Source organism: Salmo salar, chromosome ssa12 (genome assembly GCF_905237065.1).
Source record: "Salmo salar chromosome ssa12, Ssal_v3.1, whole genome shotgun sequence".
Lineage (NCBI taxonomy): Eukaryota > Metazoa > Chordata > Actinopteri > Salmoniformes > Salmonidae > Salmo > Salmo salar.
Genome location: NC_059453.1, coordinates 33,521,868 through 33,546,620, shown reverse-complemented (window position 1 = coordinate 33,546,620; position 24,753 = coordinate 33,521,868). Strand labels below are relative to the sequence as shown.

General features: G+C 45.9%; 1 protein-coding gene across 2 annotated transcripts in view; it reads right to left on the bottom strand.

Moving 5' to 3' along the window:
- Positions 1 to 24,753, bottom strand: part of LOC106564882 (protein kinase C alpha type) — a 266,895-nt gene that overhangs the window by 85,289 nt on the left and 156,853 nt on the right. Inside the window, exons 6-11 of one of the 2 annotated variants that reach the window (XM_014131369.2) lie at positions 16,894 to 17,050; positions 16,647 to 16,781; positions 14,424 to 14,517; positions 3,796 to 3,828; positions 2,258 to 2,401; positions 1,509 to 1,682 (exon numbers count right to left, since the gene is read on the bottom strand). In XM_014131369.2, the coding sequence (XP_013986844.1) occupies positions 1,509 to 1,682; positions 2,258 to 2,401; positions 3,796 to 3,828; positions 14,424 to 14,517; positions 16,647 to 16,781; positions 16,894 to 17,050 (737 nt within the window). The remainder of the gene's footprint in view (positions 1 to 1,508; positions 1,683 to 2,257; positions 2,402 to 3,795; positions 3,829 to 14,423; positions 14,518 to 16,646; positions 16,782 to 16,893; positions 17,051 to 24,753) is intronic. The other variant, XM_014131371.2, reaches the window with a different exon arrangement.

The window sequence follows — 24,753 nt, the reverse complement described above, 5'->3', positions numbered from 1 at the left end:
GTATATGTGTGTGTGTGAGTGGGTATATACGTGTGTGGCGTATATGTGTGTGTGTGAGTGGGTATATACGTGTGTGGCGTATATGTGTGTGTGTGAGTGGGTATATACGTGTGTGGTGTATATGTGTGTGTGTGAGTGTGAGTGGGTATATACGTGTGTGGTGCATGTGTGTGTGTGTGTGCGTATATACGTGTGTGGTGCATGTGTGTGTGTGTGTGCGTGTGTGTGAGTGGGTATATACGTGTGTGGTGTATATGTGTGTGTGTGAGTGTGAGTGGGTATATACGTGTGTGGTGCATGTGTGTGTGTGTGTGTGAGTGTGAGTGGGTATATACGTGTGTGGTGCATGTGTGAGTGTGAGTGGGTATATACGTGTGTGGTGCATGTGTGTGTGTGAGTGTGTATATACGTGTGTGGTGCATGTGTGTGTGTGAGTGTGTATATACGTGTGTGGTGCATGTGTGTGTGTGAGTGTGTATATACGTGTGTGGTGCATGTGTGTGTGTGTGTGTGTGCGTGTGTGTGTGTGGGTATATACGTGTGTGGTGTATATGTGTGTGTGTGTGTGGGTATATACGTGTGTGGTGCATGTGTGTGTGTGAGTGTGTATATACGTGTGTGGCGTATATGTGTGTGTGTGTGAGTGGGTATATACGTGTGTGGTGTATATGTGTGTGTGTGAGTGTGAGTGGGTATATACGTGTGTGGTGCATGTGTGTGTGTGTGTGTGTGTGTGAGTGTGAGTGGGTATATACGTGTGTGGTGCATGTGTGTGTGTGAGTGTGTATATACGTGTGTGGTGCATGTGTGTGTGTATGTGTGTGTGAGTGTGTATATACGTGTGTGGTGTATATGTGTGTGTGTGAGTGGGTATATACGTGTGCGGTGTATATGTGCGTGTGTGTGTGTGGGTATAAACGTGTGTGGTGTATATGTGTGTGTGTGTGTGTGTGAGTGTGAGTGGGTATATACGTGTGTGGTGCATGTGTGTGTGTGTGAGTGTGTATATACACGTGTGTGGTGTATATGTGTGTGTGTGTGAGTGGGTATATACACGTGTGTGGTGTATATGTGCGTGTGTGTGAGTGGGTATATACACGTGTGTGGTGTATATGTGCATGTGTGTGTGTGGGTATATACGCGTGTGGTGTATGTGTGTGTGTGTGTGGGGGTATATACACGTGTGTGGTGTATATGTGCGTGTGTGTATATACGCGTGTGGTATATGTGTGTGTCATAGAGGAGCTTGATGAGTTAGAGAAAAATAATATGTATATAGTGTGTGTGTGTGTGTGTGTGTGTGTGTGTGTGTGTTTGCAAATGTCAGTGTGTGTGTGGCCTGCACAGACACATGCAATGGCACAAACCCTACCCCATCACATCATAACCGCACTTATGAGAATTGGGAGCAACGTCATCATCAACACCAATGCCCATCTGCCCTCGTGTGTGTGTGTGTGTGTGTGTGTTTATCCCCTTGTGCATGCGTGTGTCCGTCGTCTCCATACCACGGTCTGGAAGCAGGAGTGGAGTGAGGTGAGGAAGGGTGGTTTGTCCTGCTGGGCCAGGACTCTCTTCTCTATCATGGTACACTCCACATCATCATCCTGGATCACCACGTCCTTCTTCAGGATCTTGATGGCGTACAGATCCTCTGTGGGCTTCATCTCTGCCAGAATCACCTAGTACACAGGAACACGAGAGGTCAAAGGTTAGACCGAAGGCTTCTAAACAGGGTGGCTTAATGCGGATAGTAATGTTGTTAACTCAGCTGTTTTGTTGTTACTGTATGCTTATTACTCAACTGACGCGTGGATGTACTCATTTCTTCACGTTGTGCTAGATACGGACAGTCTAAACCGAAACGTTGCATTGTACTCATTCATTATACGACTATGTTTTGTGTAAATTCTGGATGATGTGGCCAAGTCCTTGATTTTGCTCACGTACACCAACATACACTCGGATCTTACTCAATGTCAGTTTAGTCCGATAGATAACATCCCGCGGTACACAGGACATTCAACATGACAAGTTGGGTGGCTGAGAGGCCAATAAGAGGCCAATAAGAATAACTTGTGACAAATCATTGTGGGGCGGTTTCCCAAACACAGAACAAGCAAGATCAACACTAAAAAGCAAGATCAATGAAGAATCGTCATTGAAAGAGGTTTTTCTGTCCAGGACCAGGCTTAATCTGTGTCTGGGAAACTACCACTTCATCCTCCTTAATAATACAAGTCAAATCCTGGCTCACCTTGCCGAAGCTGCCTTTCCCCAGCACGGCCAGGAAGTTGAAGTCGGTGAGTTTGACAGAGTCCAGGTTGTTAGAGGGCAGATTAGACCTGCTGTCATCTGATGGAGCGATCACCTTCTTAGTACCAGGGCCCAGCTTGGCTTTCTATGTGTGGTGAGGAGAGGGGAACGGCGTGAGACACACACACACACTGCTGTGCAGCCTTATGTAACACAAAATAGCATTTATTAAAAAAATATATTCATTTTGGAGGAGATGGAACACATAGACAGAAGGTATAAAAAAAAGTAAATATGGAATTACAGTACACACGTTGAATACTCCTGACTTTGTCATTATGCTAACCTATTATGGTAAAATAACTCTGTTTTGTGGAGTTACAAGAAACCCTTAGGTCAAAATGTTGAAATTCCTTTAAAGACATTTGAATGAATTACTGTCAAACCCCCTCAGTGATAATGCATTGTCATTGGTCAATGCGCCATTCAATCAGTATGTCCACTACATGCTCTTACAAAGCTTCAAAGCTCGTCAAGTCATGCTTGGTTTAGAATCAGAGCAAGACGGTAAACTCTCTTGGCCTCCAACACACACATGCACTACACACACCCATTTTCACACACTCTTGCGACCTCCATTTTTCTTTGGAGGCATATTCCATCTGTTTTCCAGGCAGTGGGAACATGACAGTGTCACAATGGCCTGGGTGTCATCCTCATTCTTCACCCTTACTCACAGGGTGTCGAATCGCTCTTTTGCACACACACACACACACACACACACACACACACACACACACACACACACACACACACACACACACACACACACACACACACACACACACACACACACACACACACACACACACACACACACACACACACACACGAGCCTGGGCCTAATCGAGCAGCTGGCACACTCATGCTAAACCCGGTCCACACCACAGCTCATCCTGTCTGTCTAGTACACTGGACAGGCTGGCAGCCACGCACATTACAAAATTACACACAACAATAAAGCAGCCCATTTGTGTAGAATATACGACAATCCAAATAAACTGAACCAAAGACATTTGATCCCATTGGAATCCGTCCAATAAATTGACACGTCACGTGTGTGAGGTTCTCTGTGTCAATGTACTGCTGTTTCCCCTTGGTGTTCATGGCTAGTCGAGGTGCAATATACTGGTCAGGCGGCTTTAGTTTGGTTAATGGCGTCTGCATACAAGTCCAGATAATTCCTAGCCCCTCACCTTCTTCACTTCATGTAGATCTGACAGGATTTGATAGGCATATGCAAAAGGTTCTAGCTCCACCCTGCCCTCTGATAGGCTAGGTGAAGACTTTACTCCTGGCCTATTCACATAGGTGTCTATGGGGGCAGTGGCTAGGGGTTGTTTAGTGGGCGGGGCCTAGAAATAGCTAGTAAGGTATAGGCAGCACACTATTGGGCTATGCAGACCACAGCACACCTATAAGCAAAGCCAACGAGGAGAAGAGACTCGCAAAAGCGTCCTTCCTTCCTCTCGGACGCACCTGAACTTGGCTGGCTTTGTCCTTGGCCTGGCCCTGGAACCACAGCAGGGGAGAGGTGAACGGAGAACGGCTGACAGCTGAGACACAGCCATACTTTCAGAAGCACTACCATACAGACATGCTTTATCTCAGGAGCACAGTCGCTCATAACACCAACGCATTGACGACACAGATATTTTATCTCAGGAGCACAGTCGCTCATAACACTAATGCATTGACAACACACATATTTTATCTCAGGAGCACAGTCGCTCATAACACTAATGCATTGACAACACAGATATTTTATCTCAGGAGCACAGTCGCTCATAACACTAATGCATTGACAACACAGATATTTTATCTCAGGAGCACAGTCGCTCATAACACTAATGCATTGACAACACAGATATTTTATCTCAGGAGCACAGTCGCTCATAACACTAATGCATTGACAACACAGATATTTTATCTCAGGAGCACAGTCGCTCATAACACTAATGCATTGACAACACAGATATTTTATCTCAGGAGCACAGTCGCTCATAACACTAATGCATTGACAACACAGATATTTTATCTCAGGAGCACAGTCGCTCATAACACTAACGCATTGACAACACAGACACATTTTATCTCAGGAGCACAGTCACTCATAACACTATGACAACACAGACATTTTATTTCAGGAGCACAGTTGCTCATACTGGTTTTACAATGAAGTGCGATGGTGGCATCTAGTGGTAACTGGTGGAGACAACTTGAGGGAAAAGTCCAACTATGGTATGACAGGTATGACAAGTCAAATTCCTAAGCAAATGTAAAAGACCACAAACTGACTATGAAATTGAGGGTCTAAAACCATAAACCAGTAAGTCATAAATGATGCTTTTCATGATAACTCCATGTAATGATACAGAGTGCATTCAAAAAGTATTCAGACCCCTTGACCTTTTCCACATTTTGTTACGGTACAGCCTTATTCTAAAATACCCCATAATGATAAAGCAAAAACAGGTTTTTAGACATTTTTACAAATGTATCAGACCCTTTACCCAGTACTTTGTTGAAGCACCTTTGGCAGCGATTACAATCTCGCATATTTCTTAAGTATGACGCTACAAGCTTGGCACACCTGTATTTGGGGAGATTCTCCCATTCTTCTCTGCAGATCCTCTCAAGCTCTGTCAGGTTGGATGGGGAGTGTCGCTGCAAAGCTATTTTCAGGTCTTTCCAGAGATGTCTCCAAGTTCCTGCCGATGAAAAACATCCCCACAGCATGATGCTGCCACCACCATGCTTCACCTTAGGGATGGTGCCAGGTTTCCTCCCGACATGACGCTTGGCATTCAGGAAAGGTTGGTACCTTTCCCCAGATCTGTGCCTTGACACAATCTTGTCTCGGAGCTCTACGAACAATTCCTTCGACCTCGTGGCTTTGTTTTTGCTCTGACATGCAGTGTCAACTGTGGGACCTTATATAGACAGGTGTGTGCCTTTCCAAATCATGTTCAATCAATTAAACTTACCACAGGGGGACTCCAAACAACTTGTAGAAACATCTCAAGGATGATCAATGGAAACAGGATGCACCTGAGCTCAATTTCGAGTCTCATAGCAGAGGGTCTGAATACTTATGTAAATAAAGTATTTCTGTGTTTTATTTGTAATAATTTTGCTAAAATGTAAAAAAAAACTGTTTTCACTTTGTCATTATGGGGTACTGTATGCAGATTGATGAGGAAAATAAGGCTGTAACGTAATAAAATGTGGAAAAAGGGAAGGGGTCTGAATACACTGTAAATTGTGCTGTATTCGATTCACTGCACCCACATGCAATGCATTTTAAAACCTGGCTTGATACTGCCCTCTTGTGGATAAGCGATGAACAACATGATAGAATTCAACTCATCAAATCAAAGTTTATTGGTTGCGTACACAGTTTAGCAGATGTATTAGCGGGTTCAACGAAATGCTTGTGTTTATAAAGATATAGTAAAAGCCACGTTATGGCCCTATAAAATCAACACTGAACAAATGGAGACGGGCCTAACTAACTGTGCTGTCCATCTTTGTTTTGACCTCTTATTGCTATAGGCACACGGCTTAACTTCCACCCCTGTACAGACCAAGCATCCAAAAATAACCTATAGGCCACAAACGAGGAAGATGAAAATATGACCAGATAGTGATGAAAGACAAATTAAAAATGAGAAAAAGTTTGATGACAGACAGACAGAGCGACAACCAGACACCATACACAGACAGACTGAACGACAGACGTTATAATGTAGCCAGACAGACATGGACGGGAAACATTTACTAACAATCTCCTTCCAACCAGTTATAACCCAATGAGGAGTCCCCAACCCCCCCCCCATATCCCCACCCCCTTTTTTGACTACAGTATCCATGGATACCCCCTACACAGTTGAGGAAGGAATAGGAGGAGGGGGAGAGGTCCCGTGTGGCTCAGTTGATAGAGCATGGCACTTGCAACGCCAGGGTTGTGGGTTCGATTCCCACGGGGGACCAGTACAGAAAATGTATAAAATCACTACTGTAAGCATCTCTGGATAAGAGTGTCTGCTAAATGACCCAAACAAAAAAAAGAATAATAAAGAAGAGGTGGACTGGTAGACGAGAGAAAAAACGATAAGAGGGGGAGGGAGCGAGAAGAAGAATAACAGAGTGTGTCGTGCATGTGGGAGGTGGGTTGGCTGCAATGTCCCTGTAATGAACAGGCACTGAAACATGTATCTATTGTCATACACTTCTGTCCTTGGGGTCTACAGAGGTTATTGCCTGTTTTCCTATTGGATGATAAAATGAGGAAGTAGCCCTGTAGGACACTTGTATTTTCAGCATCTTGCATTTTGTATACTATCCTATTTTATTGTGGAAGTAGCCTACTTGTACGTATATAGTTCCATAAATGCTATCTTTGTAGTGAATAATATTTATATAAAGAAAAGCAATATTCACTTTTATTGCAGGACCATTTTCAGTCACATTTCCCTTCCAGCTTGACAGCTTTACCACTTGGTTTTCTCAACTAAATACAAGGCTATTTACAGCTCCAGTCAATGATTTATGAGAGCAATTCCTGCTATCTGATGGCTCTTGTTCGTGCGCTAATTCCAACCCCAAACTGAGAACAAATTGTTAGTAAACTGGATCTATTTGCAGTAGCCTTAAACCACGTACAAATGATCAGAGCGGAAGAGAGTGAGAAAGCGAGTGATTGGACACAAAGGAGATAGATAAAAAGAGGAAGACAAAAAGAGGAACAGAGGCGAGGAAAGGAGACAGCGGAAGGGAGGAGGAGAGCGAGGAGAGGAGCAGAGGAGAGGAGAGATACCTTTAGGAAGTGATAGTTAATTTGGCAATCCTGGAAGAGAGGGAGAGAGACGGGGAAAAGGGAGGAGAGAAACTCAGGCATTAGATTTGACAAGACAAAGGGTGGGCATCTAGAGGTCTCACAGAGCACAGATGAGAGGAGAGAGTTACGGTGAGGGAGAGGGAGAACAAGGAAGAGAGAGAGAAGAGCAGGCAGAGAGTGAGAGGGGGGAGGGAGACAGGGGAAGAGAGATAGGGAGAAACAGGAAGAGGGAGGAAGAGACAGACAGAAAGAGAAAGAGGGAGAGCTATTTTCTTGGACCAAACTTGTCTCAGTCAGACAGACACAGTAGTTACTGTAAATAACAACAGGAAGTGACCTCAGCCCATTAACTCCTGACCTCTCGTACATACCAGCCAAAGCAAGAATGATCTTTTACAATTCACCTAAATTTGTGAAAGACATGGAAGAAATATTGCCTAATGCCAGACATACCAACCTTAAGATATCTTGTCAGTGGGCCACAGAAATAGACCAACTTGACAGGATTACAATTAAGTGCTATAGACAGGAACTTCTTGAGCCCTCACACTCTCTAGCTCACATTGCTTCATATGTCTAGCCTGGTAACCCATGGCAATCCAAGCACACACAGCACGTCGGAATACCAAAGGGTTGTTCGTTTGAAATAAATGAGGGGAAAAAAACACTTGAATACTTGAATAAGAGACGTGCTGCAATTCAGTTAGCTTCCAAAAAATGGCATCCTATTCCCTATCTAGTGCACTACTTTTGACCAGGGCCAATAGGGCTCTGTAGTGCACTATGTAGGGAATAGGGTGCCATTTGGGACCTGACCCCTGTATTGGCTCTCTTTAAGACATCAAAATGGCTGTGTAAATTAAGGACACACAAACAGGTATAGAGACATTTGTTTCCCTTGACGAGCACAAGTGTTCACAACAGACATTGCTTGTTTTTGACACAAGTTAGAAGCTTGTGTGTGTGTGTGTGTGTGTGTGTGTGTGTGTGTGTGTGTGTGTGTGTGTGTGTGTGTGTGTGTGTCATATGTGCAAAAAGTCATCAACATAAGGGAATTTCGTATATTTTTTTCCACCCAATTTAACGAAAATCCAATAACAGGGTGACAATTTTAGTTGATTTCACGTTTAATTCACGGTAGCTGCCAACTCAACCAAATGCAAATAAAAAATAGACATTGAACTGATGTCTGTGCCCAGTGGGTATTGTATTGTGAAAGTGTGGACAGTTATTGTTGAATGAATGAATGACTCCCATCTCAAAAACGGTCTATAAAGTCCTATTATACTGTATGTGCAACAACTCTCCACAGGGTTTCAAACAATCTCCAACTAGAATAATGACTAGCTGTCTGTATTGTGAGGGTAGAGGACAGTTGTCTGTGTTATCAATAGGAGATGACATCCTGCTCTGTCTGTTGTGCTGTGGATGACGTGGGACGTGTATAACAGGTGGGAGTCAAAGAGAGATAGCGAGAGAGATGGGAGAGAGAGAGAGAGAGAGAGAGAGAGAGAGAGAGAGAGAGAGAGAGAGAGAGAGAGAGAGAGAGAGAGTGTGTGTTTGTGTGAGAGAGATAGCGAGAGAGACAGAGATGGAGAGAGAGAGACAGAGAGAGTGTGTGTTTGTGTGAGAGAGATAGCGAGAGAGACAGAGATGGAAAGAGAGAGACAGAGAGAGTGTGTGTCTGTGTGAAGGAGATAGTGAGAGAGAGAACCTGACAGGTCCCTTATCACTGAGTACAGGAGTAGAGTGAGATGTGTTGTCTGCCTGGGGGAGTGGTTGTGTATTAAGGGAAAGGGGGTGGGGTCTTCCTGGGGGAGTGGTTGTGTATTAAGGGAAAGGGGGTGGGGTCTGCCTAGGGGAGTGGTTGTGTATTAAGGGAAAGGGGGTGGGGTCTGCCTGGGGGAGTGGTTGTGTATTAAGGGAAAGGGGGTGGGGTCTGCCTGGGGGAGTGGTTGTGTATTAGGGGAAAGGAGGTGGGGTCTGCCTGGGGGAGTGGTTGTGTATTAGGGGAAAGGGGGTGGGGTCTGCCTGGGGGAGTGGTTGTGTATTAGGGGAAAGGGGGTGGGGTCTGCCTGGGGGAGTGGTTGTGTATTAGGGGAAAGGGGGTGGGGTCTGCCTGGGGGAGTGGTTGTGTATTAGGGGAAAGGGGGTGGGGTCTGCCTGGGGGAGTGGTTGTGTATTAGGGGAAAGGGGGTGGGGTCTGCCTGGGGGAGTGGTTGTGTATTAGGGGAAAGGGGGTGGGGTCTGCCTGGGGGAGTGGTTGTGTATTAGGGGAAAGGGGGTGGGGTCTGCCTGGGGGAGTGTTTGTGTATTAGGGGAAAGGGGGTGGGGTCTGCCTGGGGGAGTGTTTGTGTATTAGGGGAAAGGGGGTGGGGTCTGCCTGGGGGAGTGTTTGTGTATTAGGGGAAAGGGGGTGGGGTCTGCCTAAAGGGTGGGTTAGTTTTGTGTGTGTTCTGACACATTGTAGCGGCACCCTGCCTCCGAACCACACGGGTCAATGGGGGGCATTGGTGTGTGTTTGGATGTGTGTGAGTGCATCTACCTATCTATGTATGTGTGTGTGCGTTAGTGTGAGGGAGGAGGGTAGCTGATAGTTGCTATGACGACTGCAAACCAGCAGGGTGCCGTTGCTATGACTCCCTCCACTCTAACCCCCTCCATCCCTCCACTCTAACCCCTCCACTCTAACCCCTCCATCCCTCCACTCTAACCACTCCACACTAACCCCTCCATCCCTCCACTCTAACCCCTCCACTCTAACCCCTCCATCCCTCCACTCCACTCTAACCCCTCCATCCCTCCACTCTAACCCTCCATCCCTCCACTCTAACCCCTCCACTCTAACCCCTCCATCCCTCCACTCTAACCCCTCCACTCTAACCCCTCCATCCCTCCACTCTAACCCCTCCATCCCTCCACTCTAACCCCTCCATCTCTCCACTCTAACCCCTCCATTCCTCCACTCTAACCCCTCCATTCTACCCCCTCCATTCTACCCCCTCCATCCCTCCACTCTACCCCCGCCATCCCTCCACTCTAACCCCGCCATCCCCCCACTCTAACCCCGCCATCCCCCCACTCTAACCCCGCCATCCCTCCACTCTAACCCCTCCACTCTAACCGCTCCACACTAACTTCTCCATCCCTCCACTCTAACCCCTCCATCCCTCCACTCTACCCCCTCCATCCCTCCACTCTACCCCCTCCATCCCTCCACTCTAACCCCTCCATCCCTCCACTCTAACCCCTCCATCCCTCCACTCTAACCGCTCCACACTAACCCCTCTGTCATGACGTTGGCCTGTGGGTAAGGTTTATGACCCCCCCCCATAAATACCTTTCTCCCTTCCCCTCTCTGACCCTACTGAAGGACTTGAATAGCCTGTGTTAAATATAGAGAGTCTGGGAACATCAAACAAATGGGGAAAAGGAACCATATTTTGGTAATAAAATCAGTTGGAAATATGCTTGGGAACGTAATGAGTATGGATTTCATTTCAGTTGTCATCTGAGACATTATGACTGATGACAGGACGACATAAACTGTACCTGGGAAAGTATCCACCCTCTATTTATCAGAGTCACATGGAATTGTTATGCAATTGAAATGTTTGATATTGAAATTGTTTGTTAGGAGATTAAATGTAATTTTAGCTTCCAAATGAGAGAATTGGGTTTTCATAAGGAAAGTGCCCTGCTTGATCAGTGGCCCAACCCTGTGAAGAGACAGGGGTTATAAACGATGAAACACCTCCCTCCCCCTCTCCACTATATAAGCCTTTGACGAAAAGATAACCACGTTGTTCCAGTACGGGAGGTCTGCAGCCTCTACGTTAGAAGGACACACATGTCAAGTACAGAACTAAGCCAACCTCGGCGTGAGCTTTGGTGGCGAATGGTATGAACTTTGAGCTTATTCACTACAGAAGTGATACTTCCTAGCCGTTGAGTTAGCAGCGGCCGCTGCTAACGTGGGCTAGGAAAGGACGGACGACGGATCCAGTCTAACAACCAGACGAAGATACCACCACGTATCCAATTGACCACCATTGACATTCTTCCGAAAACAGGGAGATCTGTTGGCCAACCCGGCCAGCATCTAAGACCAATCTACCGAAGCGCAGCTCAGAGTAAATATTTATTGCATTTTCCTTTTCCAAATGGGCGGTAATTTAGAATGCATAAGATAATGTATTTATGATAGCATAGCTGCTGTTTCTGTGTTCCTAAAACTTCCCGCTCTTTCATTCAAGCCCAACCCCCTTTCCTTTGTGTAACCAGCTTTCATACAGGTTCCGTTCACCAGGGGTGAATTCTGTATGACATCATTGTATTCTGTGTATTTGTAATTCTGTGTGATTAGTTAGGTATTTAGTAAATAAATAATTAAACCCAATTTTGTATTGCTGATTCAACTTGTTAGCCAGGGTTCGTGAAGATAGCCAAGAATTTACAACTTTCATTATGAGACTGAAAATAAGATAAGGGTTAATAGTGACTGCTACCGATGTAAAATATTACTAAGTATTTTAAGAGTTTATTCGGAAGATAACGGCTCTATAAACGTTCTTCCGTGGTGCCCCGACTTTCTAGTTAATTACATTTACATGATTAGCTTAATCAGGTAATATTAATTACAGAGAAAGAATTTTATAGGTTAGCATGTCATATCACTTAATCCGGCATAGCCAAAGACACGACACCTCCATCCCTCCACTCTAACCCCTCCACTCTAACCCCTCCATCCCTCCACTCTAACCACTCCACTCTAACCCCTCCATCCCTCCACTCTAACCCCTCCACTCTACCCCCTCCATCCCTCCACTCTAACCCCTCCATCCCTCCACTTTAACCCCTCCATCCCTCCACTCTAACCCCTCCACTCTACCCCCTCCATCCCTCCACTCTAAACCCTCCATCCCTCCACTCTAACCCCTCCATCCCTCCACTCTAACCCCTCCATCCCTCCACTCTAACCCCTCCACTCTAACTCCTCCATCCCTCCACTCTAACCACTCTACTCTAACCCCTCCATCCCTCCACTCTAACCCCTCCACTCTAACCCCTCCATCCCTCCACTCTAACCCCTCCACTCTAACCCCTCCATCCCTCCACTCTAACCCCTCCATTCTACCCCCTCCATCCCTCCACTCTATCCCCTCCCTCCCTCCACTCTAACCCCTCCCTCCCTCCACTCTAACACCGCCATATCTCCACTCTAACCCCTCCATCCCCCCACTCTAACCCCGCCATCCCTCCACTCTAACCCCTCCACTCTAACCGCTCCACACTAACTTCTCCATCCCTCCACTCTAACCCCTCCATCCCTCCACTCTAACCCCTCCACTCTACCCCCTCCATGCCTCCACTCTAACCCATACATCCCTCCACTCTAACCCCTCCATCCCTCCACTCTAACCCCTCCATCCCTCCACTCTAACCGCTCCACACTAACCCCTCCATCCCTCCACTCTAACCCCTCCACTCTAACCCCTCCATCCCTCCACTCTAACCCCTCCATCCCTCCACTCTAACCCCTCCATCCCTCCACTCTAACCCCTCCACTCTACCCCCTCCATCCCTCCACTCTAACCCCTCCATCCCTCCACTCTAACCCCTCCATCCCTCCACTCTAACCCCTCCACTCTACCCCTCCATCCCTCCACTCTAACCCCTCCATCCCTCCACTCTAACCCCTCCATCCCTCCACTCTAACCCCTCCATCCCTCCACTCTAACCCCTCCACTCTACCCCCTCCATGCCTCCACTCTAACCCATACATCCCTCCACTCTAACCCCTCCATCCCTCCACTCTAACCCCTCCATCCCTCCACTCTAACCGCTCCACACTAACCCCTCCATCCCTCCACTCTAACCCCTCCACTCTAACCCCTCCATCCCTCCACTCTAACCCCTCCATCCCTCCACTCTAACCCCTCCATCCCTCCACTCTAACCCCTCCACTCTACCCCCTCCATCCCTCCACTCTAACCCCTCCATCCCTCCACTCTAAACCCTCCATCCCTCCACTCTAAACCCCTCCATCCCTCCACTTTAACCCCTCTAACAGTTCTAGAATGAAAATCTAATGCAGAGGTGGTTTGAGCAAAAACCTTTTTTTTTTTTAAAACATACTCAATATACTTTAAAATGACTAAACCCAAATTTTAACTGTTTAGAAATAATAATGAACCTTCATTCAAACAGTTTATTGACTGTCCAGCTCGGTTATAATCACTGCGCATAGTCAATGAACCTTCATTCAAACAGTTTCTTGACTGTCCAGCTTGCTAATAATCACTAGTCAGTCAGGGAGCATTGAAAATTCCAAAAACGATAGAGAACTATTTTATGCACATTTTTACGTCAAGGAAATATATATTTTTTTAAATCACTGTGGCCTTCGGGACTTCGTTAAAGACAGAATGCAGCCCCAGGGGCAAAATGAGTGACACCCTTGATCTACTGCCCATAAGACAAGTGGTAGATATCTTTCTATCCATATCACGCAATCAATTACGGAGCTTTTGGAATAGAATTAAAATATAAAACTAAAACTGATATTCTCAGGAGTGACGGACTAATCCTTCCAGCCCAAATCCATGTTCGTGCTGATGAACTGACAGCTTTACAGTGACACCAGTCTGAGTTACCACTGATTCTAAAAAAGCGGTCAAAGGTCAAATCCTACCATATTGTATAAGCCTGTATCTACAAAGCTGGATAAACTAGTGTCTTGGAGGAAGAGAAAAAGACCACCCCACCTGTGAGCCACCCAGAGTAATTAACAACGAGGCAGCCTCTCTTTGGGCGCCTAAGGCAGACGAGAAGCGCAACAGAGATTTAATTAACAGCCCTGTTTCCATAGAGAATCCATGACCCTTTTATGTCCAGATGCTCCGGAACACACAATGCTTACGGTCTGGAGGGGGATGGTGGCCATTTTGAAATGCAAATATATTTGTCATGGAGAAGGGCCAAATTCAATTATGCCAGTTTAATGTGGTTGTGGAGTGGCTTTGGAAGAAGCTCAAGGACTTAATATGATTAGTTCACTTAGTCATGGTCACATGTAGATATAATAAACATTAAAAAAACACACTTGTTACTGTATGAAACACTAGGATAAAACGGAAGTCATTCATACAAACTAACAGGCAAATGTGTAATAAAATCCCAGAATGTTCGACGAAAGCAGGACGGGCTACAATAACTAAAATACATTGGGTTAATATGTTCCCCAGTCCTGTCTCTGAGGCCTCACCTCAAACTTCTGTCTGAGCTCCTCGTTTCCGTCATCCTCCTCTGATATGGGCACGTTGTAGTACTCTCCCTCCTCTTGGTTCAACATCTTGTACCTGAGAGAGAGAGAGAAATCATTTGTATTTCAATTCTGATTGTTTACAAAAACAACATTATAGATGTGAATCCAAGCACAGAGAACCAGCTTGCTATTTATAGTCCAGTAGATAAGTGTTAAAAGTAACAGAATGTTTCTAAGAGCCAGCTTAAAAACATCTCAACATCCTAATAAACTGAAGAGAAAAAAAAGGAGAGATGTTCTACCCGGAGACAAAAAGCTAGGTATAGAGCGGCCACTAGTTTACGTCTCCGCATTCCTCCCTCCCTTCCTGCATCACTTCATTCCTCTATCTCGCTCTACCTCCTGATTCATACCACTTGGCCCAGATGCATAGTTCGTTACAAAGCAATAGTCCCTTCGGCTCCAGTCCGCTGGGCCAGAACTATCCTTGTGTTGGCGGTGCTCATGAAACACATCACTATTTATGACCCGCGGCCATTAGATGGCACCTCAAAGGTCACTGAGATGTGGAGATAAAGCTCACTGTCGCTGTTGTGATTAATGATCGCTTTGTACCAGACTGATATATAAGGGATTACAGCGCCAAGAGGCTCTGCGATGATGACAAACAATGGCATGAAATGCAGGTAAGTTGAGAAGAAGGCACTTATTATCTTGATTTATCACTGCTCTTTCCAAATAGAAATCGCAATAAAACATATCAGACTACAGCTGTTACTGCTTCCAACGGGAAACCAGGACAAATGAAGTATATGTTCATTAAGATCCCTTCTTCACTATTAACGTAACGACTGCTACTCTTCCTGTAGACTACATAAAACACAACACAAAAATTTGACACAAATGCAATGCCCTCTGTAATTATTGGGACAGTGAAGCAGTGTTTCGTCTTTTGGCTCTATACTCAAAGTTTTGATTTGAAATTAAAACAATGATTATGAAGTTAAAGTGCAGACTGTCAGCTTTCACTTGAGGGTATTGTCACCGATATCGAGTGAACCATTTAGAAATTACAGCACTTTTTGTACATAGTGCCCCCATTTTAGGGGAGCAAAAGTATTGGGACAAATTCTGAATGAATCGTCAATATTGATGAGTGAGAAAGTTACACAAATATCATACCCCCAAGACATGCTAACCTCTCACCGTTACAATAACTGGGGAGATTAGCATTTTATATCATACCCCCAAGACATGCTAACCTCTCATAATTACAATAACTGGGGAGGTTAGCATTCTATATCATACCCCCAAGACATGCTAACCTCTCATAATCACAATAACAGGGGAGGTTAGCATTCTATATCATACCCCCAAGACATGCTAACCTCTCATAATTACAATAACTGGGGAGGTTAGCATTCTATATCATACCCCCAAGACATGCTAACCTCTCATAATCACAATAACAGGGGAGGTTAGCATTCTATATCATACCCCCAAGACATGCTAACCTCTCATAATTACAATAACTGGGGAGGTTAGCATTCTATATCATACCCCCAAGACATGCTAACCTCTCATAATCACAATAACTGGGGAGGTTAGCATCTTTTTGGGGGTATGATATTTGTGCGTCTATCACTTTCTCAGTCATCATTATTCATGATACATTCAGCATTATATGTAATCAAGGTAGCATCCACATTAATGTAGAAGTGTTAAGAAACATTCTATTCTTATTTATAATAAAAGTGACCCCAAAAGTACACAATACATTTTTTTACCATTCATTTCTATTGGGCACAACATAATCTGAAACACCAACCAAAACAAACAGCAAATGCATCCAAAACAATTGTCAAGTAACAAGCTTGATGTAGTCATTGCGTGCTATGAATATGGGACCAAATACGAAACTTTTGAACTACTTTAATACACATGTGAATTTGTCCCAATACTTCTGCTCCCCTAAAATGGAGGTCCCAAAAGCGCTGTAATTTCTAAACGGTTCATCCGGTATGGATGAAAATACCCTCAAATTAAAGTTGACAGCCTGCACTTTAACCTCATAGTCATTGTTTGATTTCAAATCCAAAGTTTTGAAGTAAAGAGCCAAAATAAACAATAATGCTTCACTGTCCCAATAATTATGGCGGGCACTGTATATTCCCTACCAGATAGAGGAACACTGCATTGGAATGTATCTAATGTTGTACTTACCAGCCACACACAGGCGATTTGATCAGCTCTGACACGCCGAAGGACAGGGAGCCCATGAAGTCGTTCCTGGTGGTCCGGTCCCAGTCCCACACCTCCACAGACAGCCTGCGGTCCTTGTCTGTAGGCTTCAGCTTGCTGGAATAACACACAGACATATGTACAGGGTTAATGATAATGACTATATTACCCATAATACACAAATGTGAAAGGGGCCTAACACTGTGCCTAGGGGTACACCTCAACTCACAATGTGAAAGACTCATTCCAGGTGGGGTTGAGGTTGGCGCGGATGGTCTTGGTCTTCTTCTTGGTCTCATTCTTGGGGTCTGGGATGAGCTTGAGCTTGACGTAAGGGTCAGATGAGCCGTTGGGGTCCATGGGGATCAGATTTCGACCTTCGCCCACTGATGGAGAAACAACACAGGGGGAAAGGTTGATTTTTAACTAATACATTGTACAGTGGTATAGGTGACATCACTGCTTTTTCAGTGGATTACTTTGAGAAAAGTTAGTGTGTTCTTTATAAAGTTGCCTTGTAACACCATGATGGATTTAATGATGGGCATGGAAATTCAACAATCGGGGGACATTTTTATAAAAAATACAGTATGGGTATTGTTGTTACTATTTCAGTAGTACCAGCCTACTGTCGCCCTCCCTGTGGTCCTGTGTTTAGCCATGTTCAGTAAACAGCGCCCAGACACGAATATTAGCACCCTATTAGCACTCTGGCTCCCAGAGCCATGGAGCACGGCCAACCACTTACATTATGCAGGGTATCGCCCCGGAGATCGACCCACTGAACGCCTGCCTAGCCAGGCAAGCCCTTAAGCCCAGGAGACAGCTTCTCATGTGGTCCGGTCAATCAAATGCTGGCCCTGACACAAGGGCTGTTGATTATAATGCTAGATTGACCTTTGACCCGGAACGAGAGCAGATAAGCTACGAGAGTAAAACTGCATAATGGATGCCATTTTGGCACTCTGTGTTGATAGGGTATAGTAGAGTAATAGACTAGAGTCTTTATTATCCCAGAGGGGCAAATCATTTTGCAGCACATAATAAAAACATGACAATAAATACACACAAAAACTATATATACAGGAATATGTACACAGGAAGTAGACCTCTAAACCAGGCATGAATAGTGTCAGTCCATACCTAATAGTAGAGTACTACAGCTTTATGAGAAAGCTGATAGCAGCTGGCATGAAGGAGAGTTTTGACCTGTTAGTTCTACACTTAGAGTGCCTGTATCTTCGCTTTGAGGGAAGCAACAGAATTTCAGCAAACAGGGGATGCTGGGAGTCCCAATTAATAAATATTAAAGAAAATGTAAGCTATAGTAATTATATTAAGCTATAGTAGTTCTATTACCTAAATACATTTTAAACTATAAGTAATTATATTTCCCTCACAACACCAAACGTATTGAAAATGAATCCATATGGTATCATCATGCCATTGATAGTTCTATATACATAACAAAGGAGCTACATTTTTGCCTCTGGAATTGTCATATGAGAGAGAATTAAGTTACGAGACAATTCGATAAGCCATGTGCATGTAAGCTTTTAACTTGCTTCTGTCTGTTCTTCCTGCTTGCACCTGTGCTGGGGGATTTGGGGGGGGTTAATGTCGTTTGGATAGCGGGTGATGGAGTATGCTATCAGAGGTGAGAGAGGGCTGGAGGGTTAGAACACTTCATTGGGAGAGACAGGGGCTCCGTCCCAAACGTCTCCCTATGCTTTACATAGTGCACTACTTTAGACCAGAGCCATATAGGGAATAGGGGTGCCATTTGGGACTCAAAGCAGAAGCTATTCTTCCTGGGGTCCAAACAGGGTTAAAACAGTTACATCACAACAGCAGCCTACACCATAAATAAAACAATATATCATACCAGACATTATTACATCACAATGCTGCCACCAAATGTCATCCCTGGCAGGACAATGCATATCAGAGGCGACGGATAACAACAAGCAGACAAACATATTAGCAACCAGGCTAACTCGAACCTAACCTGCTAATGGAACTAGGCTGGAATGGGGGAATAATGTGAAGAAAGCTAGGATGCTTCTCAAAACGGCAGTCTCAAATTGCACCCTATGCCCTATACAGTGCACTACTTTTGACCAGAGCCCTATTGGCCCTAGTCAAAAGAAGTGCACTATATAGAGAATAGGGTGCCATTTGAGAAAGCCCTAGTCATTCTAGCCTACACTTGGCTAGGTAAGGAACCCCTCTGAAGCATGTGCTGTGTCATTATAGCATAATTCTTTGTCACGCAACACTGACAGAAGGTAAAATACGAAGATAGTGATGCGTCTTGATATCTGTTTCCAAAGTGTATAATGCATGTTCTAGGAATGAACTCACACACACCTACAAACCTATGGGAATACATGAGTACCGCCCAGTTTTGTAAATACCAGTTCATTACTGCATCCCAGCACACACATACAGTATGAACATACAATGTACAGATATATTCATTAGGCTTAAGTTTATACTATAGTTTCATTGGTATAAATACAATACACACCATCTCCATATAGGTCCAAGGTAAAATACTAACATGTACAGGTGACCAAAGACCATACATGTTACTACACACTATTTCTTAAAGGACCCGACTTTAACTGTCACAATACAAAGGTTAGGTTTCGAATATTTAAAACGGTTCCAAATAAAGGAGTAGGCAAAGCGCTAGTAGACTATCCAAGTGACCTTTGAATAATGGCCTTACGTTTTGATAGCGTGGGCAGGGAGACAACAGCATGATATTACCGGGCTGGACTGTGGTGTGTGGACTATGCGTTTGTGTGTGTGTATGTGTTTGTGTGTGTATGTGAGCGTGCTTGTGTGTACAACCAACTCCACCAAGAAGTTATTTAACTGTATAACCCATTGTCATGCATGCCCAGAAAATAATATTGTTAACTCAAATTTGAACAAAGCCTCTGTTCTCTTAAACAAACGGCATTTCCATTAGCAGCCAGTAGGAGGAACCCTCGACCCTCTAACAGAACGTCTGTCTGTGCGCTGCTTGCATCTGACTCTACTATCATAACAGTCTAGATGTAGACTTATTTGACGGAATTTCAGTTGTTCTTGTATAATCTACAGTATTGAATTGTAGCATACACTACAGGTCAAAAGTTTTAGAACACCTACTCATTCAAGGGTTTTTCTTTATTTTTGACTATTTTCTACATTGTAGAAAAATACTGAAGACATCAAATCAATGAAATAACACACAGGGATTCATGTAGTAACCAAAAAAGTGTTATATTTTATATTTGAGATTCTTCAAATAGACACCCTTTGCCTTGACAGCTTTGCACACTCTTGGCCTTCTCTCAACCAGCTTCACCAGGAATGCTTTTCCAGCAGTTTTGAAGGAGTTCCCACATATGCTGAGCACTTGTTGGCTGCTTTTCCTTCACTCTGCGGTCCGACTCATCCAAAATCATCTCAATTTGGTTGAGGTCGGGGGATTGTGGAGGCCAGGTCTTCTGATGCAGCACTCCATCAATCTCCATCTTGGTAAAATAGCCCTTACACAGCCTGGAGGTGTGTTGGGTCATTGTCCTGTTGAAAAACAAATGATAGTCCCACTAAGCCCAAACCAGATTAGATGGCGTATCGCTGCAGAATGCTGTGGAAGCCATTATGGTTAAGTGTGCCTTGAATTCTAAATAAATCACAGACAGTGTCACCAGCAAAGCACCCCACACCATAACACCTCCTCCTCCATGATTTATGGTGGGAAATACCCATGTGGAGATCATCCGTTCACCCACACCACATCTCACAAAGACATGGCGGTTGGAAACAAAAATGTACTATTTGGACTAGACCATGAGAGCCAGTTTCATCAAAGCGCTTGATGGTTTTTGCGACTGCACTTGAAGAAACGTTCAAAGTTCTTGACATTTGACTGACCTTCATGTCTTAAAGTAATGATGGACTGTCATTTCTCTTTGCTTATTTGAGCTGTTCTTGCCATAATAAGGGCTTGATCTTTTACCAAATAGGACTATCTTCTGTATACCCCCCACCTTGTCACAACACAACTGATTGGCTCAAACACATTAAGGCACACCTGTTCATTGAAATGCATTCCAGGTGACCACTTCATGAAGCTGGTTGAGAGAATGCCAAGAGTGTGCAAAGCTGTCATCAAGGCAAAGGGTGGCTATTTGAAGAATCTCAAACATAACATATATTTTGATTTGTTTAACACTTTTTTGGTTACTACATGATTCCATGTAGTGAGGCACCAATGTTAGGGGCGGCAGGGTAGCCTAGTGGTTAGAGCGTTGGACTAGTAATCGAAAGGTTGCACGTTCGAATCCCCAAGGTACAAATCTGTTGTTCTGCCCCTGAACAAGGCAGTTGAAAATAAGAATTTGTTCTTAACTGACCTGCCTAGTTAAATAAAGGTTTAAAAAAAAGTGTTATTTCATATCTTCACAATTATTAGACAATGTAGAAAATAGTAAAAATAAATTAAAACCCTTGAATGAGTAGGCGTTCTAAAACTTTTGACGGGTAGTGTATGTGCATAAAAAGCCTTATTTTAGTGGACTGACACATTGGTTGCGCATCACACGTCTCTGACAATTCTATCTCCTACAAGTACAAGAGTATCTCCTACAAGTACAAGAGTATCTCCTACAAGCGTGTGTGTGTCAGTCAGTGACTGAGTCCTCATTGACACATTGGGACATGAAAGGGGGAGAGGCCTCAACGCTCCCGTTACCTTGGATACCAGAGTCTCGAGGACAGTTTCCTTATAAAAAGCGCCTTGGATTGTGAAGAACAGGCACTTGTTACGTGATTAATGCGGACGTTGTCTGAGTGGGTGCAGCATATTGACTGATAGACGGAGGTAACAGAAGTAGTGAATCAGATAGAATTGTGTTGGTTAGAACTGTACTTCTCTTTTCAGACCCTTCTTCTCTTCAGTACATTGGATTGTACTTTGTTTGTACCAAATCAAATCATATTTCGCACACACATATTTAGCAGATGTTATTGCGGCTGTTACGAAATGCTTGTGTTCCTAGCTCCAACATTGCAGTAGTATCTAACAATAGACGACAATACACACAAATCTAAAAGTAAAAATGAAGAAATATAGAAATATTACAACCAACGTTAGAAATGATGCTATCTAAATGTTTCTAAAACTTCTCTTCTTTGCAGGACTTTCCCGACTATTCTGCAGTTGTCCATACAGCATGTATCTTTGTCTATTGGTCCTAAACCCAATGGAACGGAAACATAGACAGCAGAATGTGAAGTCAAACGTAGAGAGCTCAGGGAGTGAGGCACCAATGTCAGAACGACTGGGCTGGATAACAGGGGATCACTTCAGCTTTTGGACACAAAGGTGTTTTCCTGAAACCATAAGAGGGGCGGGTATGTTAGTCAGTCAGTCACCAAGTTAACAGGGGTGGGGGGGGTCAAAGGGGGGGAGGGAAAGGGTGTGAGTGTGTGTGAGAGGGGCGAGAGAGAGAAACCGAGATGGTTGTGCGTGTATACACTCACAGACACAAAAAAAGAGAGAGAGAGAGAGAGAGACTGGGAAAGTGGTGCCCAGTAGTGAGCCAGGCAGCCAGGAAAGCCACAGAATACCAATGACATTGCTGCCTGTTGGAAGTCTCTGGCAGGGGAGAACCAGCCCAGCCACAACAGAACAGCTGCTCTGTTCTCTCTGGCAGGGAGCCCCGCTGAGGAGTCAGGGTGTGTGTGTGTGTGTGTGTGTGTGTGTGTGTGTGTGTGTGTGTGTGTGTGTGTGTGTGTGTGTGTGTGTGTGTGTGTGTGTGTGTGTGTGTATGCATTTGACTGAGTGTGTGTGCTGCAGGTGAGAAAGCGTGCGTTTCAGTTTACATGCACATTTGTCTTTGCAGCAACAAACTACTATAAACTACTATAAACATATAGTCTGGTGACTAAAAAGCACTTTCAATAGAGATTGTCCACTGAGCTTGCTTTTCAGTCCAGGACTAGGCTTAGTTTGTGTCTGGGAAACCACCCCCAGGAAGTTTCTGGTTGCCCAGAGAGTTGACCCAACCTTGCAGGACAACTCTGGAGGGCTTTTAAATCCACATAGAGGGTCTCACTACACAAAGCATTCTCTCTTTTGAGGCTGAACTTCCCACCCTCCACCAACCCTCAATTCTTACATGTTAGTCCTCCTCCTTCGGAAACTATCTATAAATCTAGTAAGCCCTCGCCATACCCACTCCTCCCATGAGTTCCCCTCCTTGTCCTTTCCCACCACAAGTCCCTTCACATGACAGTCCCCCTCCATACCCCTTCCCATGGCAGTCCCCCTCCATGCCCCTTCCCATGGCAGTCCCCCTCCATACCCCTTCCTATGGCAGTCCCCCTCCATACCCCTTCCCATGGCAGTCCCCCTCCATACCCCTTCCCATGGCAGTCCCCCTCCATACCCCTTCCTATGGCAGTCCCCCTCCATACCCCTTCCTATGGCAGTCCCCCTCCATACCCCTTCCTATGGCAGTCCCCCTCCATACCCCTTCCTATGGCAGTCCCCCTCCATACCCCTTCCCATGGCAGTCCCCCTCCATACCCCTTCCCATGGCAGTCCCCCTCCATACCCCTTCCCATGGCAGTCCCCCTCCATACCCCTTCCTATGGCAGTCCCCCTCCATACCCCTTCCCATGGCAGTCCCCCTCCATACCCCTTCCCATGCCAGTCCCCCTCCATACCCCTTCCTATGGCAGTCCCCCTCCATACCCCTTCCTATGGCAGTCCCCCTCCATGCCCCTTCCTATGGCAGTCCCCTCCATACCCCTTCCTATGGCAGTCCCCCTCCATACCCCTTCCCATGGCAGTCCCCCTCCATACCCCTTCCTATGGCAGTCCCCCTCCATACCCCTTCCCATGGCAGTCCCCCTCCATACCCCTTCCCATGGCAGTCCCCCTCCATACCCCTTCCTATGGCAGTCCCCCTCCATACCCCTTCCTATGGCAGTCCCCTTCCATACCCCTTCCTATGGCAGTCCCCCTCCATACCCCTTCCTATGGCAGTCCCCCTCCATACCCCTTCCCATGGCAGTCCCCCTCCATACCCCTTCCCATGGCAGTCCCCCTCCATACCCCTTCCTATGGCAGTCCCCCTCCATACCCCTTCCCATGGCAGTCCCCCTCCATGCCCCTTTCCATGGCAGTCCCCCTCCATACCCCTTCCCATGGCAGTCCCCCTCCATACCCCTTTCCATGGCAGTCCCCCTCCATACCCCTTCCTATGGCAGTCCCCCTCCATACCCCTTCCCATGGCAGTCCCCCTCCATACCCCTTCCCATGGCAGTCCCCCTCCATGCCCCTTCCTATGGCAGTCCCCCTCCATACCCCTTCCTATGGCAGTCCCCCTCCATACCCCTTCCTATGGCAGTCCCCCTCCATACCCCTTCCCATGGCAGTCCCCCTCCATACCCCTTCCCATGGCAGTCCCCCTCCATACCCCTTCCTATGGCAGTCCCCCTCCATACCCCTTCCCATGACAGTCCCCCTCCATACCCCTTCCTATGGCAGTCCCCCTCCATACCCCTTCCCATGGCAGTCCCCCTCCATACCCCTTCCCATGGCAGTCCCCCTCCATACCCCTTCCTATGGCAGTCCCCCTCCATACCCCTTCCCATGGCAGTCCCCCTCCATACCCCTTCCTATGGCAGTCCCCCTCCATACCCCTTCCTATGGCAGTCCCCCTCCATACCCCTTCCTATGGCAGTCCCCCTCCATACCCCTTCCCATGGCAGTCCCCCTCCATACCCCTTCCTATGGCAGTCCCCTTCCATACCCCTTCCTATGGCAGTCCCCCTCCATACCCCTTCCTATGGCAGTCCCCCTCCATACCCCTTCCCATGGCAGTCCCCCTCCATACCCCTTCCCATGGCAGTCCCCCTCCATACCCCTTCCTATGGCAGTCCCCCTCCATACCCCTTCCTATGGCAGTCCCCCTCCATACCCCTTCCTATGGCAGTCCCCCTCCATACCCCTTCCCATGGCAGTCCCCCTCCATACCCCTTCCCATGCCAGTCCCCCTCCATACCCCTTCCTATGGCA